This window comes from Rousettus aegyptiacus, unplaced genomic scaffold (assembly GCF_014176215.1).
Source record: "Rousettus aegyptiacus isolate mRouAeg1 unplaced genomic scaffold, mRouAeg1.p scaffold_m13_p_2, whole genome shotgun sequence".
Lineage (NCBI taxonomy): Eukaryota > Metazoa > Chordata > Mammalia > Chiroptera > Pteropodidae > Rousettus > Rousettus aegyptiacus.
The window spans coordinates 28,262,061-28,280,306 of record NW_023416295.1 but is presented as its reverse complement, the minus strand read 5'-3'; the positions used below and the strand labels follow the sequence as shown (position 1 = coordinate 28,280,306).

General features: G+C 34.7%; 1 protein-coding gene across 3 annotated transcripts in view; it reads right to left on the bottom strand.

The window, feature by feature from the left end:
- SATB2 (SATB homeobox 2) overlaps positions 1–18,246 on the bottom strand; it is a 177,489-nt gene that overhangs the window by 71,198 nt on the left and 88,045 nt on the right. For all 3 annotated transcript variants that reach the window (XM_016131054.2, XM_016131052.2, XM_016131051.2), the window contains exon 7: positions 1,510–1,982. In XM_016131054.2, coding sequence (XP_015986540.1) covers positions 1,510–1,982 — 473 coding nt within the window. The remainder of the gene's footprint in view (positions 1–1,509; positions 1,983–18,246) is intronic.

The window sequence follows — 18,246 nt, the reverse complement described above, 5'->3', positions numbered from 1 at the left end:
ACCCATCTCTCCTGGCATTTCTTCTGTCTCATCCTGGTAGGAGTAGTGGTGATGGCTTCTCCCCCTCATTCCCCTAACTCATTAAATCCCAGACTCTGTAAATCAACTTCTAATCTTTTTCTCTAAAGTTCAAAGTCCTTAGCATGGCCTAAAGACGTTTTCTGATCTATTCTCTCTACCTTTAAGTTTTATTATCTAACTCTGCTATCAACTACCAACTATTCCCATATTTTTCTGACACAGCACTTCTCATGAAATCCTTTAGCCTAAAATATCCTTCTCCATCTTTGCCAATTTCGGATATCTATTTATCCTTCAAGGTCTCACTCCCCAGCAACCTAATACTCAAGTTAGTTGTTTACATATGTGCTGGCCCATAATCTTTTTCATCTTCGCACCTCCACAGAGCTCAGATTCCTGCCTTGCATTTAATAGAGTGGCTAAACTTAAACCCACTGTCTTCTTAAAGCCTTCCCATATTCATTCTACTATAAGTATTCCTTATCCCAACTCTTCAGGAACACTCACTGCAACCATTACTTACACTCTCCTATACTGTTCACCTTGCTTTACATTTTACTTCAGTTATATGGGCACATTTTTTTCACTACTAGATCATTAGCTCCTTGAGATTAGTGCTTTTACTTCTTTGTTAGCCAAATAAGAGCTTAATTAGTGGTTCTCAAAGTATGCCCCCCAAATGGTAGCATCAGCATTATCTCAGACTTTGCTAGACATGCAAATTTCTGGTTCCCACCCCCAGACTTATTGAATTCAGAAAGCAGGATGTAGCCCAACAATCTCTGTTTTAACAGCCTTCTATGTGATGCTGATGCACACTTAAGTATGAGAACCAGTGATAAAAAAAAAAAGTCTCACTTATAAGCATCCCTCAGTAAAATAAGACGTATCAAAAAAAAAAACTATATCTTTTTATCATTTAATATTATATTGGAATATAATCCCCCAAAGCAGTAAATATAGAGTAAATTATCCATCACCACTTTATCAATATCTTAAATATAACTCATATATTTTGAAGGGTCTATTAAAATAATTATAAAAATTATGACATAACTGATACTTTTCTTATAAAGTTCAAAAACAAGGTAATAATAGACCAGCATGCATAAATAGTTTTAGAGCTAGTTTTTGAATAAACAAGGAAATAATAACTACAAAATGCAAGATCAGGATTACATCTGGGGAAAGGCAGATGAGAAGATGAGGGAGGAGACAAGCACATAGACCCAGTCATGGGTAACATTTTGGGTCCCGAGTTTGTGCATTTATAGTGTTCATTACTTTACTGAAATTAATTAATTAATTATAGCTATGCATGGATCAATGGTGATATTTCATGAACTAAGGTTTATTGATTAATTCAATTCTATGTACTCCAAGAGCCATAACATTTTTTTAAAGAGACAAAAGAAAAAATAAATATGCCACAATTCTATCACTAGTATTATTCTTAACCACCAATCACGATGTCAAAGCTAATTATACCTGTGTACGGTTGAATGCCACTCTTGCAAAGACAGCTTGGGACACACTGGCTCTCTTCAGCTCATCTCTAACTTGCTGGTAGATATCTGGAGAGACTTCTACAGAAGAGTTGGTTGGCTCTGGCTTAACTGCTCTGGGGATGGGCGGATGGTTCAGGAACTGCTGGTTGATGGCTTGAGGATGCTGGTGAGCCAGAAGCCGGCTAACAGCAATCTGTTGGTTTATCAGATGGGCCATAGCTATTTGTTGCCTGACAAGTTGTGGACTGAGCTGGGGAGAAAGAAGACCAGGGCTCATGATGGGCTGTAATGCGGGCACTTGGTTTCGGATTGGAGTACTGTGGTGGATTTGGCTATGAGGAGACTGTTCGTTGGTTTTCCCCAAGGATGCCAGCTGGTTCATATTTGGTAAATGCATTGGACGCTGGCCCAGAACACAATAGTCTGAAAGATTTTCTCGTTCCACTCTTTCCACTGTTAAGAGATAAAAGTGATAATTAACATTATTTTCATTGGTATAATTTATTGCTAATATATGTAGTACTGTATTATCATAGTTTTGGTAAATTAATGGCATAGACATTAATTTGGCATAGCCCCAAAGTAAAAGTAGTTATCTTTTCCTGAAAAATATTAGAATAATAGATTTTTTTCATAGGTGATATGAAATAATATTCACCACTTTAATTTTCTAAAATTCTTAAAACTAGGCATTTTACTGAATAGCCAAGACAGAAACCACTAACCATTTTAAATTCTAAATCCTCTCATCTTTCCAAGCTCTATCATCTCCCTCATCACCCTCTGTTATAAAAACACCAGCTGTTTTCATCTTCTGCAGTTTGTAGTTAATGGTGTAGTTCATGGTTATCAGAAAATGATAAGGACAACGTCTCCTGCCAAGTTAACTGCTATTTCCTACTAAACACTATTAAACCGCTATGGAAACATTCACAGAAAATGTCTACCATATAGTATATCCTTTCATCTATTCATTTGCTGTCTTTGTTATAAGAATATTTCTTAAAGAAATGAATAGTGTAATGATTGTAATATGCACTAAAAAGGTTCACAAAATTAATAATATCACATTGACTTGCCATTAAATAAGATGCTTCCCCTCTCCAGGTTATCTACTTTATTACATTCTATTATACTTTAGTAAAATTTAAGGAATAACTTAGAAAAGAAGAAAAAGACTGTATTGCATATGTTCAAATATGAGGCAGATTTTTTTCTTTCTCCAAGAAGATTTCTCAAGAAAGAGGGAATCTCCTCATAGTCAAATCCTTATCTAAATCTCTGTATTACTTTATTATGTAAAACAAAGTGTTTGGAGAAAACGTATGAGGCTAAAACAACCTCCATTATTACTAGTCTCAAATGCTTATAGATGTAACCTAACGAGACCTGTTTTTTAAAGCAAACATTCCAAACAGATTTAGTAATTATTTCTTAAAATTGAAAATGTTGGATATAACTGTACAAACGTCGATTAAGATAACTTTAAAGAGCACTACTTTGGGTGGTTACATTCTGGAGATCAGAATTATTTGCCTATGGGACAAATTTTAAAAATAATTTTCCTGTTGTATACCATTATTATGGTGCTTATAGTACGACATATAGTTCACAGCAAGAGTCATATTTGAATCAAAAAAAGTACTGAGTCTCAAAAAAATTTAGGCAGAAGAGACGTGTGCTGGAAAACTTGGTGAGATGATACAAAACAGGAGATTTAGTGATGACTAAGACACTAATGCCAGATCACACGTGTGGAATTTGAATAGCTAATTCATGAACTGTATGGGTGAGGAAAAGAAATATTTCTAAATTAATATTTTATTTAATATGTTATTTTAAAATACATATGTGGAAGTAAATTAAAATATTAAAATTTTAAGGAGCTATTTGACAATAGTACCTATATATAAGATTTTATAAAGTTTTATATATTCAAAAGTTCTCACTGGGAAGACAGATATTCACTCATATCTTGAGATCACCTTACATTCAAACATATACAGTATTATTTTCCTAATTAAAAAAATAAAAAGGAATGATTGCCTAACTTTCTTATGAACCCCCAAAAAGTCAAAAGTTTACCTCAAAATTCTTTAAGTGTTCAATTTCTAACTTAATCCTTTTAATGTAATTCATTTAGTTTTTATTTACCTTTTCTGCATAAGGTTCAAGGTGAACAAATTATTTTAATCCTATCCTCTAAAGGCAACATTTTTTAGTCATTGTATTAATTAAACTTTAAAGAATACAATCTTAAAACCAGACCAAGAAAATGCCTAAGAGCCTTCAAGTAAGGTATACCTAACAGTTTCCACATAACAGAAGTTCTTATTATCATTTTCTTACTGATATAAGTAAAGAGACCATAGGCCACTTTCAGAGTAAAGTTGTACTTTATATACAGGCAGAACTATATATAAAGAGTAGACATTTCATTCAGTTTTGTTTGTTTATTTGCTTTTTTAATTCAGCCAAAGTAAAGACAAATTCAAATATTAAATTATGTTTTCAGGTACTTAAGTAAGTTTTATCCATTTCTTTTTCTACTTAAAAAACATAGACCTATCCTCTCAAAGCATGCATCTTTGACAGGTAGCTAATTTTCCAAAATTTCAGCATTTTTATTTCTCAATGATTTAATTATATTTGAGTGAGTTACTTTCTTGAGATATATCTAAATCACATCATCAATAGAAAAAAACACTCCATCCACAGATCTAGTCATAACCACACAATTAAGCACAAATGTCAGAGCTTCATGAAACCCATATAAATTGGTACAATAAGAATCAGAATAATGTCAGTCCATATTCTTTTAAAGTTATACTTAACAATTCTCCCTTTTCTTATGAGTTTCCAGATCCTTATAAATTCACACAGTTAAGAAGAGCGACTGTGGAAATATCCTTAGAGACATGTGGCACCACTGCGAAATACTAACTACTTAGTAAACCATAATGAAGAAATTGAAAATGAAAATGCCTACACAACCGGGTGGAAAACAGCCAGCGAAGCCAGCTACAGCAGTACTAGGGTGGAGCAAAGGAGAGCCTGCCCCGTCCAAAGGAAGCAGCCACTAACTTCCATTAGCTGGTTTTTGTCTTCCTCATATTGTCATTTCTTCAGATTTTTTTTCCAAGAAAATGAAAAATCTGGACTTTTACATGATAGCTCTTAACGTTTAAGTGTTGGCAAATAATCTCATTTTCAAATTGCAACAGAATTCAAACAAAACATTTCTGTAAACCAGATTTTGCCCATGGACAGCCAGTCTGAAATTTTTGCCTATGAGACTGAAGAAACCTCCTATGTTGTTAAAGAAAAATATATATATTCACCAATACTTGTTAAAGATGGTAAGTCAGAGCTTATCCAGGACCACTGCAGCAGATATAGGAGACACGGCAATGAAAATTTAAAATGGGGAGAGAGTTTGGGCCCAACTACAAATACAGCTTGGGCAGGTGGGAATTTATAGCCGAGGAGCAGGGTGAGGTTCAGTGGATGGAAAATTGCTAAGAACAAACATCAGAAGTAAGGGGGATTCTGGCTAAACTGACCTAACAAGATTCTTTGCTGAAGACAGGCCAGGGTAATCAGACATCTCCTGGGGGAGAGTGGAGGATGAGGAACCCGATTAGATATCGAGGGTGATCAGATATCAAGAGTATAGTAGGGGGTTTTAGTTAAACTGACTTAGCAGGGCTCTTGCTAAAACTGGATTTTACAAGGAAGTGCACAGAAAGGCCTAGGGAAATGTTTAGGAGCCTGTCTAAAGTTTGGTCAAAGAATCTTTGTCAATGTTTTTCAGTGCCTGATAGCTCTACCAATTACCAATAAAAGCCAAGTTCTTTACACATCTAAGAATGAAGGGGGAAAAATCATTATCCCAACTTTATGAATGCCTGAAAATCAAATGCTCATCAACAGGCTGCATTTCCATTGACCATAGCAATGTACAATTTCATTAGTGGTTTACATAGATTTTGCCAAAGTTAAAAAACTTTTTTATTTTTTTCTGTTGCCACACTTACATAAAAATAATATCAGAATAATATTTTACCCCCTTCAGTCACATCAGATGAAATATAAATGCTTTTTAAAAAATCAGTGTAACATTACAATGTACCAGACTTCACCTGAAAATCGAGTTTGGTCATTCACTGTTTCTATTTATTTCTCCTTCCTTCCTTCCTGCCTTCCTCCTGCCTTCCTTACTGCCTTCCTTCCTTTTTCCTTTCCTTCTTTCTTTCTTTCCTTTCTTCTTTTTCTTTTCTCTCTCCCTCCCTCTCATTTTATTTTTCTCCCTTCCCTTTTCTTCCTTTCTTCCTTCCTTCCTTTCTTCCTTCCTTCCTTCCTTTCTTCCTTCCTTCCTTTCTTCCTTCCTTCCCTCTTTTCTTCCTTTTTTCTTTTCTTTTCTCTCTCCTTCTTTCCCTCTCTTCCTCCCTTTTTCTTTTCAAATCATTTGAAAGTAATCACAATAGATGAAATGCAGACCTAACGGAGGTGCTTGATGTTGTGTTTTGCTTTTTCACTGTGATAGAAAATATCATGTTAAGTCTGCCTTAAACTAACCCAAGACCAAAGACAACACCATGGCTCTGAGAGACCATCTTATCTCTGCAATATTCAGCCATGAATCAGAAATCTTGAAAAAAGTGAAGGATAAAAAGCAGTGCTGCCTCTGATTATGAAAGCAATATTCACACAACAGGAAATATTCTCAACAAGTCCAAAATGCTTACTTACTACAGAATCATTAAAAACACAATTACTTCCAGGGCTCTAAATCAGAAGTGCAATTTAACTTACTGTGAATTCGATTCTACTATTGCTGAAGTAGAGTTGACCTGTGGAGTAAGAAGAGCCTGGGAAGGAATACTGTCCCCAGCTTCAAGTGCAAATCCCCAAACAAGATGTGACTTGAGGAACGGTCCAAACAAGTAGGGCTGACACACTGCTAACAGCTGAGAAGCTTTCCGTAGCTAGTCTAACCCCTGGGGAAGGATTCCAGTCCAGAGGCCTTGCAGGTACGCAGTACAGATCTGAGATCTGCTCGGGTTTCTGAGAAACTCAGTTCTAGGAGGATCTTGCTGACTTCTTTGAGCTTTCTGAGACTGAGTGAAAACCGCAGGGAATGAGAAACCATTATCTAACCACCTTCTGAGCCTCTGGGATTCCATTTAACTCCAAAGTAGGAGAGGCCTTTATAGCCCTGAATTAGAAGTCCAGGGGCTCCTTAAGTCTCCTCAAGATCACAGTCAATGTTCAAACCAAGAACACCTTCTGACCATTAGCTATTCAATGCCCATAATTGTGGGCTATGGCAGGTTGTTCACACCAGGAAGTTTACACCCCACCCAAAGGATTTATCTGCATTATAATTAAAAAGCATTTGATTCAAAACTCTCATTTTATTTTACAATACACCCAGGAAGCCAAGGATTTATTTTAATTATTGCAAATCCTTGATATATATATATATTTTAGGTGGTTGCAAGAACATTTTCGATACCCCCCCCCCCACACACACACACACACACACGTCTTATATTCCTGACTTTTTTGGGGGTAATTTCTTCATTGCAATTTTGGGTAAATGTCTTTTTATTTGTTGGGAAAGATGTATGATATAATGATTATAAGTAGAGCCTTCTAAGCCAGACTGCCAGGGTTTAAATCTCAGTCTACCACTTGGTAAAAGTGTAACCTTAGGCACCTGTGCCTCAGTTTCTTCATATACTTATTGTGTATTAATAATTGTATCTATCATGAAGAATTATTGTATGGATTAAAGGAGTAATATTTGCTGACACTTAGAACAGTACCTGGCACTACGCAATGTTTACCATTACTATTATATTCATCTGGTCTTGTGTGTGTGTGTGTGTGTGTGTGTGTGTGTGTGTGTGGACAGAGATGAATGGCTGTACGCTGTTTATTTCAGGTCTCTGCTACTTCAGAGATACTCAAAATATGGTCTTAAACTATTGATATCTGTATCACCTGGAAGATTGGTAGAAATATAAATTCATGGGCCTGGAATCAGAATTTCTTAGAGTTCTTATGTGTACTAAGATTCCAACAATTCTTATATATACTAAAGTTTGAGAATCAAAGTCTACATTACCTTTGCTTTTATTTACTGTCTTTTGAGATTATACCAGATACTTATTATCTCAAAGTAAAATTCACATAGCCAGCATCTATGTGAAAGATCTTTGTTAAAGTGCTATTGTAAATTTCAGAAAAAAAATACTTGTACAATTATGATTAACAGATTAGGCTTCCCATTTCAAAATTTCCTGATTAGGACATTCTGACCAATGTCTGTTATTTCCTAAAGGTCATCTAAAGAATTGCAATCTTTTCTTTTGTTTCAAGTAACTCTGCCATGTTACATCATATCAAGTTTTAAAACAAATCCCTACAGTTTAAAAGAATGCACTATCAATACTGAATCACATGCCTCTGGGTATATGCAAGAACATGTTGCTATTCAGTTTCTCCAAATGAGGCTTAAGAGTTCATATTATGACCTATGAATTAGGAGGGAGAAAAATAGATGGCAAATAAAATGACATAAAATCCCAACTCTTGAAATTAAATTTAAAGTAATATTATACAAATGCAACGTTGTTTCAAAAATTATTCTGAATTTTAAAAATGGGGAAAAAATTTATGAGGAAAATATGCTTTAAATATACAGGCATACTTCATTTTATTGTGCTTTGCTTTACTGCACTTTACAGATACTGCAGTTTTTAGAAATTGAAGATTTGTAGCAACCCTGTGACAAGCAAGTCTATCAGCGCCATTTTCCCAACAGCATCTGCTCACTTCATGTCTCTGTAGAACATTTTTGTAATTCTTATAATATTAAAAACTTTTTCATTATTATTATATTTGTTACAATTATCTGGGATAACTCAGTAGTCATTAACAACAAGGCAAGATCCTCCACTAGCCAAAAGATCACTACTTGCTAAAGGCTCAGATGATGATTAGCAATTGTTAGTAATAAAGTATTTTTTAAAGGTATGTACATTGCTTTTTGAGACACAATGCTATTTACCACTTAATAGATTCTACAATATAGTGTAAACACAATTTTTATGTGCACTAAGAAACTAAAAATCTCATGTGGCTTGCTTGATGATGATATTTGCTTTACTGCAATTGTCTGGCATCAAACCTGCAATATATCTGAGGTATGCCTATATATTCATTACATTTACATCAACTAAAAGAAGGAAGAAAAGTGTCCTATAGTATTTTCAACAAGTAGATATTTAATGGCTCGTTTTTAATTTCCAGGGAATGAGTGTGTAGATATCAAAAATGCCCTAACTTAAGAGCAAAAAAAATTTTTTTCCCTATTCAGTTTAGTACTTCTCTTAATTAGATTTCATTATTTTTTATTACATTTATGTGCTAGAGATGCTATGTAAAGTAAACCTAGTAAATTTTCAATACTCAAAATACACTCCAGTGACAAAGTGTACATTCCAAAAAGGATTTATGAGCAAAAGGAGAAGCATCCGATTAGCACAGATGCCTGCCAATCAGAGCAAGATGGCATAGTATAGGTGGGAAAAGAATAAAGTAGGATTTTTAACACCTGAGTTTTAACTAGCCGGGGTTGGGCATTACCTGTAAAATGAGGATTACCTGTAAACTGGTTTTAAGACAACCTTTCCAGGGTAAAGGGGATCATATATATGGTAGATGAAGGAAACTAGACTTTGGGTGGTAATCACACAATAGAATATATAGATATCAAACTATAATGTACACCTGAAAATTATATGATCGTATTAACCAATGTTACCCCAATAACCTTGAATGAATGAACAAATGAATGAATGAATGAATGAATAAAAGACAACCTTTCAAGTTACTTAACTAATAGCATCTTAAAGAGCACTGCTTCTAGAATTTTCAAAACAATTCCCTTTCTCAGAATACTTTCTTCTGCTTTTTGACTTTTTCGGTAAAAAGTTAAGACCTTCCTAAGACATCTCTTATTGTGAAACTCCACACAGCAACAACAATATTACTAATTTATATAGTGGCAATAGTGGTAGTTGTAGTATTGCTCTTGCAAGTTTCTCTATCAATACTGCTTAAAAGACTGATAAATTCTTCCAGAACTATGAACTTAGTATTTCAACACAAACCTTAATATAATTGCTTTTGTGAAATAAAAGCAATGAAATGGGTAAAAGGCTTTACACTGAAATATTTCTGCAATTTCTTGCCTATGGATTTTTCTGAAACCATTAAGATGCTTATGCAAATGTAACTAATTAGCATGAATGAATGCTATAGCACTCTAGTATTTCCCCCAGAATATCTCCTAAAACCCTGGATAAAAGAATATAAGCCAAATTAAAAAAAAAAAAATGGTGAATTTCTCTGTGACTCCTTCAGCCTCAGAAAGTACTCTGGAAGTCATTCTACAAAGGTAAGACATGGGCTTGTCTTTGTCACTCTTGGTGAAAAAGATCCCAAAGAAATCAATAATTTCCAATGGGTACCCAAATCTTTGAGCATAGAGAAAAAACACATGAGTACATCATTGCTTTTGATTTCCAAACCTCCATCCCAAATTCCTTGTTCTCCCACTCTCACTCCAAAACTTTGGAGCCCAATTTTAAACACAGTGTTCCCATCTAATACCAGAGAAGTCAAATAACTTGTTCATTCTCTGTATAACACAAAGTAAGTTCTTAAGGGCCTGAATGTTTCACAAGTACTTTTTAATAAATTTCTTTTAGAGAAAAAAATGTTTTTATTATAAGTGCTAAAACTTTCATGTCTTTGAAAACATGTTGGCATTGCAGGTAACATCAGGCCCAATCACACATATTATAGCTGAGGCACTGAGCTAAACTTTTTACATACTATTGTCAATTAATTCTCACAATTATATGACATAGATATTAGTATACCCACTTCATTGAAGAAGCTCAGAAAAAGTAATATTACAAACCTATTAAAGAGAGAATCAGAATTCAAACCTATGTCTTCAGGACCTTACAGCCTTTCTTTGTTTTACTGATTATGCTATACTAAACTGCACAATTTGGTATATGTGGTTATTATTAATTTTAGGGTTTGAGTCAGAACTAATCAACCTTCCATCAGATAAGTCCTGCTTTCCATTTGTATATGTGTGTATGCGTGTATGTGGCATGCACATGCAAAGGTGTCATGATGCATGGATAAGTTATCTGAAGGGTCAGGGCTTGATGTCATACCTCCACTACACGTCCTGTAAACCTTCCTGATGTGACAGACTGAAAAATCTGATGAGTTCTAGAAACTGATAAAAATGCTGATTATTCAACAAATGAATTATTCACAAATATTTGTTTATTGTTTTAATTCAATATTAATACAATAAATATTTATTAATCAGCTATTATGTGATAGAAATGATATCAGTCCTAGGAACAGAACTGAATAATATTAGCTTTAAAAAAAAAAAAAAACTCTATCTACAGATTTGCTTCAGACAATTTAACAATTTGGTACACATAGATGAGCCTGTAACATCTGCCTATGATTTAAAATGCGTTTCTATTTGATGATAAAACATAGCTCTTTTTAATCCCTATTTTGTCATTTATTATCAATTCATTCCAGTCATCTAACCCAAATTCATATGTATATTTCTTTTTATCAATCCCTCCATTTTTTTCATTTTTCTTGCAACCAAAAAAGTTTTGTGCTAAAATGAGTCATCAATATGGATTCCCACCTTACTGATGAAAAACATGAATCACACAACAAAGAACTTTAGCAAGTCTTCTTTATAAACTCTGTAAATATAAACTGCTTCTTTGAAACAAGTAACCAACAATAAGTGGATTATGCACATTCACATGACATGGTAGTAACCTGAGAATCTTGGGTAATCACAATAAATTCATATATAATTGAATTATATGAAATTGGTGACATCCAACAATTTTGACCTGCAAAAATGGAATTTTCATATGGTTCTACCTGCTATTTATTTTGGCTCCTTTCTCTAAACTGGACTACACATTAACACTAAAAACCCCTACTGTTCACCCAAAGTCTTTCACTGAGTTAAATTCTTTTTTAAATGTAAACATAACACTAATTTCCCTGACAAACCAGAGAAGCATGCCATCTGCTAGTACTGAATTTGCCCAATCACTGAAAATATTTCTGACTTATTCTCTCCTAGTCAATAACTGTAAGTATAAAATCAATTTGTTATATAAAAACCATTTTCTATTAATACATAGACAAACATGATTTCAAGAGATAAAGATAATAATTCATATACAGCAGATATAAATCACACATCATGGGAGGGGGAAAAACTATTACCAGAAGAGTCAGCTAAATATAATTAAAGAAAATATTGGGTATCTGAAAGGGCTGAAGGGCAAAAGAAAAGAAAAAAAAGGTAAGTCTTTGAGGACTATGAAAACTCAAATTTTTTTCTCCCTATATTTGTTAAAGATAATCTGTCTCTGGGTTGAGAACTTGCTTGCAAAGTTTCTGCCTAGAGCGAGATATTCAGAGCCAACTTGTTAACTCCTAATAAAACAAGGTTTGGAAGGAAAATGCTGCCAGCCTTATAGACGAAATGTACCTGCCAGCATTGTGATAATACCGTATGACTGGTTTTCTTAGATGTATTTTCCCCTTATTATCAATCTCCTTTTACCATCATATTAAGATACACAAAAACATATATGTCTACCTTGAATCTGGACACCTTTTTTTTTTAGCAATAAAAGCTCATAAGACCCATTTTGTTCCATGGAAAAAGTGAGTGTTATCCATATTTACCCATACTTCATCTGAACACCTTAGCTGCTTTTGGGTTCAAACACTACTTTATCACAGTTCGATATTACTGATGATTTCAAGTAGTCCTATAACTTTCCATATAGTTAAAGCTACTTTTATTTAATAATATCTTTATTTTTATTCTTTATTTTAATTGGAAACTATAATTTTGGAGGTAAATTCACATATGATAGCAAAAAAAATCACATTTCAGAAACAGTATTATTGTTCAGGAGCATTCTACTTTTACCAGTTGACATTCTACATATACTAATTCTTCACTTCAATCTATTGAAGAAAAGCTAATCAAAGAAACAATCATCCATGATTCATTCTTTTCTACTAGCCATTCTCTGTGACTTTACAGAACTTGAATGTTTTAAGCCATTTTTAAAGGAAAATACTCAATAAACTAACTGGAAAAAATATCGCAGAGGGATGTTTTTCTTACACTACACAACTTAATGAAGGTGTTACTGTCTCTTTCACTGGAACTGACTAACTTTTGCTAAACCTTATAGCTCAATAACTAATTAGTAAAAAAGAGAATGATTCTAACAGACTACTAATTTGCTAAGGACATCTGTAATATGATTTAAACAACCAAATATTTTCTTTTTTCTTTTTTCTCTCAAATGGGACAGAAGAGAGCAAATAAGATCAGTCACAGTACAATATGTGCAAAAATAAAACTTCTAAGTGCATATGTTCAAATAAGCTCATCTATATAATTCACTTCTATTAATAGTTACTAAGTACCTACAATATTCAAGGTTCTATGCTCGCAAGGCTCCGAGGAAGGCACACAAGGCATGAATTTCCAAGATGATCTTTCAAGGAACTTTTGGTCTAGTAGGGGGTTATTCAAGAATCAAAATTATTAGGAAACAGAACTTAGAAAGTGACAACTTGAAAAGTCCAATGCTAAAACTTATAGCCTGACTGGTACTCCAGATGATTCAAGATTGTCCATTGCCATGTCCATTTCCTTGGGAGTTCAGGGATCCGAGGTCAGATTATCTCAAATTCTTGCAAAACTTAAAATGAAGGCCTATCATCAGTCAGGCAAACACCTGATTAAACTGTCCACATTGGCAATTGTCACATTAGTCCTAGCATCTTATATAGCACTTGTATTTAAGGGCTTCAAGCACCTTGCAAACTTAAGTGCTTTTGAGCTTTTAACTGTAATTCATCTGAGGACAAATAAATAATAATTTTTATTTAATTGATTGAGAAACCAAGAGAATTTTCTGATTTTAATCTACTGGTTGCCCCCAAATAAGAGGACATGACCACAATCATACTAGATTTTTAAATAAGCTAGCACCTCCTGATCTACCTAGAAAAATTTTCATTTCACGACTCTATAGATTCTTCATCAGTCACCGCCAGATCTGTCTTTGTTTTTGAGTTTTTAATTTTGTTTCTGGATAAGATAAATGGAAATCTGAAACTATGGGAAATTTAAAGCACACTCTAAGAAAATGCTAAGAATTAAAGAGACCTGTACCACTACAAATGTCACCTCGGTTCAACTCTGTACTTTTTTCTCATTGTTTCCCCAACATGGCTGGTCCAGAACCTATTTCAGGCGTCCTCACCAGGTCTCCATCTCAACCATTCTCCCCTTCACTGTTAGATAACTGTATCACCCTAACTGCCATCATATGCCATGAGCTGCCTTGTTCCCTACCATTCACTCCATCTTCAAAACCTAGCTCTGTATCTTTTTCCCTTTCCTCCAGGTTCTGAAGAAGACATAGATATTTCTCTTTCTTTCAAAGGCAAAGCATAAGCTGTGCCTCAGATCTCATCCCTTCCTAGCTTGTGAACTCTGACACATTACCCCTCTTCATCTTCAGAGCCTTTGGCCCGCACTGGCTTCATCCTCCCTTCCCTGAGTATTTGGGTAGGGAAGGGGGAGTGTGTGTTTTACAACCCTAATGCTGTAGTTAGCTTTTCTTTATATCCTGACCTCACTAAGCCAGTGTCTGGTATCCTCATTTCCTTGCCACCTTCCTTTCTTAGATGTATATACAGTCCCTTTGTTCTCATACTACAGGGAAATAGCTCCATCCAATGTTATTATGGTCCCCTTTTTGCCAAAGCTAAGAGCCTCTAATTACCTCTCCTCCTGGCACCCTTAATAACATTTCTTCACTGGTATCCCATTTTCCCTTGGCTTCCATGAAACCTCACTTTCTTCCTAATCATATCTTCTTAAACCATGGCCTTTTTTCCTCTCACAGCTTTCAATCCCCTCTTGTTCTCATTCTCTCCTTTAGGAATTCTCCTTTGGTGTGATTTTGACTATCATATCTAAAAAATTGGCTCAAAAATCTATTCTCTAGTTCCATCTTTTGATCAGCTGGCTCCACATCATAAACAGCCCAATGAATATTTCTACCTAGTTCGCCAACTCTCACTGAAATATCAGCAACTTCCTCTCAATTTATATTGTTCTATTTCTGTCAAAACCATCAACAGTCAGTTAAGCTCAAAACTTTTGATTCTAGTTTGATTTCTCTTTCCCACACACATTGCATTGGTCACTTCTCTCTTTCTTACTACAGCCACCCGAAGCCAAACCTAACCTCCCTCACTGTCTTTACATCCATACATTACTGCAGTAGATTCCATTTTGCCCGCTTCCTCCAGGGTGTACACACTGCCCCTTCTCCCTCCCACCCGGTTCCCCTTCTCCCATATACACACTCACATCCACACACAGTTTTAGATGGTTTCTAGAAAAAAAAAATTTAACCACCATTTTCATAACTTCACTTCTTTGCTGAAAAACTTTTAGTGATTCTCAAAATGCCTCAACTGGGCTTTCAGCATTCCCTAAGGTATAGTCACTACCGCCCTAATTTTATTTTTTTATCATTATAACACGAATGGTCCCCACAGCCAGGTCCCATTTGACATAGTTTGGTGCTCATTTGACATAGTTTGGTGCCACCAGCAACCCCACACCTGGCCATGCTCTCTCTGAACCATTCTGGGTATCTGTTATATGATAAGATCATGACAAACATACTGCCACTCTAGACATATTGAGCCACGACCCACAATTTTTTAAATACACCATGCCCTTCTGCACCTCTGTATTTATATCATAAACTTGCGGTTGTCTGAAACATTCTTCCTTCTCTTTTCCACCTTGCAAACCTCTACTTGTCCTTAAGGCATAAGTCATGTGCTACTTCTCAGATTGCCCACCCCCAGCCTCACAAACTTGACAAAGCAGGGACCATTCTTTGTGCTATCATTCCATTCATTTATGCCACTGTTATATATTTGCCAGATATACTTACAGGGCTGCCTCTCCCACTAGGTTGAGGGCAACACAGCTAGAAGTATGTTTCTGGATGTCTCTCACCACTTCTAACACTGAATATAGCTTTAGTAGAGGTACTGACTAAACATTTGTTTACTTAATTGTGACTATAATTTTCTTGCAAGAAGAGGCTATGTAATGGTCTCCACTTAGAATCCTGCCAAGTACATAAAGTAAATGCTCAAATTTATTGTTAAATAAATTACAAAATATGAGTTATATTATTATTTTATATAGACTAGATTTTTTGAAACTAGGAATTGTATCTTATATGTCTTGCAAATAGTAAGTATATATGATGGATGGATGGATGGATGGATGGATGGATGGATGGATGGATGGATGAGGAGAAAGGAGGATGTTAGGAAAGCAGATCCTTTTTCCCTTTCAATCCTTTTTTTTTCTTTAAAGCATGTATTTAAAATGGCTTATAAATAGTATAAATATTGGCAAACAGTAATTTCGCTTCTTTTAATCTACAAACCACATTGTTGACAAATGATTGTTTTACTTCTGTAAACTATGAATAAACACATTCAGGCCAAAGAAATAGTTAACAGTTTATCTAGAAAGTGCTTCTTCAGATGCAAGTAAAGAATTAGCCCACATCTGAACTTAGGGTCCAAGGCATTCTCCATGCACCATTCTTCCATTTGCTGACACTACCAACAAGCTTCTAATAGGAAGGCCAGGTAGGGTAAGGTGATCAGTGAATGAACATCAGTAATCATTACAGTGAAAATTCACAAGGCTCCTCCAAATGTTGGAAAAACAGTGAGATAAAAGGTGATTGGTTCCGAAAGTGATGTGTCTATTTCCATGAATCCAATATTTATATAAAATTTAGAATTTGGTGTTGGTATTACTTTAAGCAAAGTACAGTATAGGCAGAGGGCAGACAAACTTCCTTGCCAAACACCTTCCTTTAGATCCAAATCTGAAAGCAAATTTCTTTCATGACCTGGAAGAATTCAGTAGACAAAAGTAAGTTACTTTTACCTCATCAGAGCTAAACAACAGCAGAGGCAGAAGTACCGGCAGTTGATTAAAGCCATTGTCCTGACCACTGTACCGCCATGGCTGAGCGAGGGCTGCCTTATGGAACCAGGTCAGAGGACATTGATTTCTCTATTCAACTCTGAGGCACCACTTTGCAAATGACACAATCATTTTTGGGTACAAGAGGTGCTTTAAATGTGGTAACATTATATCATTTTAGCTATAATGATCATAATTACTTATTTCTTTTAATCACAACCCACTTAACCACTTTAGTACAGAGGACTAGTTCAAGGAGTTTAATTTTCATTCAACATCTAATCTTTGTGTTTACTGAAACCCTTCATGGGCTTTGTTTACTGTCTGCTTGCTGGCCTGGACGTTTGATCTTGCAAGACTAGATCAGACAGGGTCAGATAAAATACTGATTACTAGAATAAACCAGGCTTGGGGAAGTAACACTGATTTTTAAAATTCTCATTTATCCTGGCTTTTTAATACTTTGCAAAATAAGCTCAAAAAAACAAATAAAATTAAGATAACTAGCAATCAGGCAGTTTTTGAGCAATGATTGAGAAAAGGAAAGTGATGGAGATAATTTTGCTCTCTGTACAAAATATGAGGTTTGGTTAGGTCTGTTCATTCTAGTGGTATTATTTTATGACACAAATAATTTTATGATATGCACTAGTATTTACGTGAACTTTCAATGACCTCCAATTCTTCTGACATATTAAACACTTGAGATTGACCTGACCAAAGACAACAGTTCATTTTGCTTTTGGTGTCAAATGAAAAACACTTTAGATATAAAATTATTTTCTTTTAGCTTATTTTGTTAGGAAATATTTAAAATATATGAGTTCTTTGTTATAAGGAATTATCTTATTTTTATAAGATCCCCTACAAAAGTAGATTGCCAGTAAGAGTATAATTTCTAATGATATGGCATAAATAATTGCCACTTAATCTCATAAAAATGATGAATGAAGAATTACAAATTAATAGTTACAAAATAGTCACAGGGACGTAGAGTACAGCACAGGGAATATAGTCATTAGCATTGTGTTGGCTGTGTGTAGGGCCAGATGGGTGCTGGAGTAAACAGGGGGATTGCTTCATAAACTATATAAAGGTCTAACCATTGTACTGTATACCTGAAACTAATGTAAAATATTTTTTAAAAGATGATTAGAGAAAAAGACAAAAAACAATGAAGATTAGCCTTTGATTTTTTTTTTTTTTTATCATTTGAAAAGTTTTATGTTTCTCTCTCTATGTATATATTCACATAGACACAATTGAGGCTACCTCAAGTATCTTTCAGGAATGATAGGCTATAAAACAAATACCTCATTAAGAGGTTTGGTCAAAGATGTACAAGACAGATACTTCTCATCTCTTAAAAACCCCAAAACGAAAGGTGAAAATATAAGTGGCATATGTGACAACATTTCGGTGTATGTAATAATAATGACAATAAAGTCTCGAAAAAAAAATTTTTAAATGATGGGACAAGTTTATGTCTAAATAGAG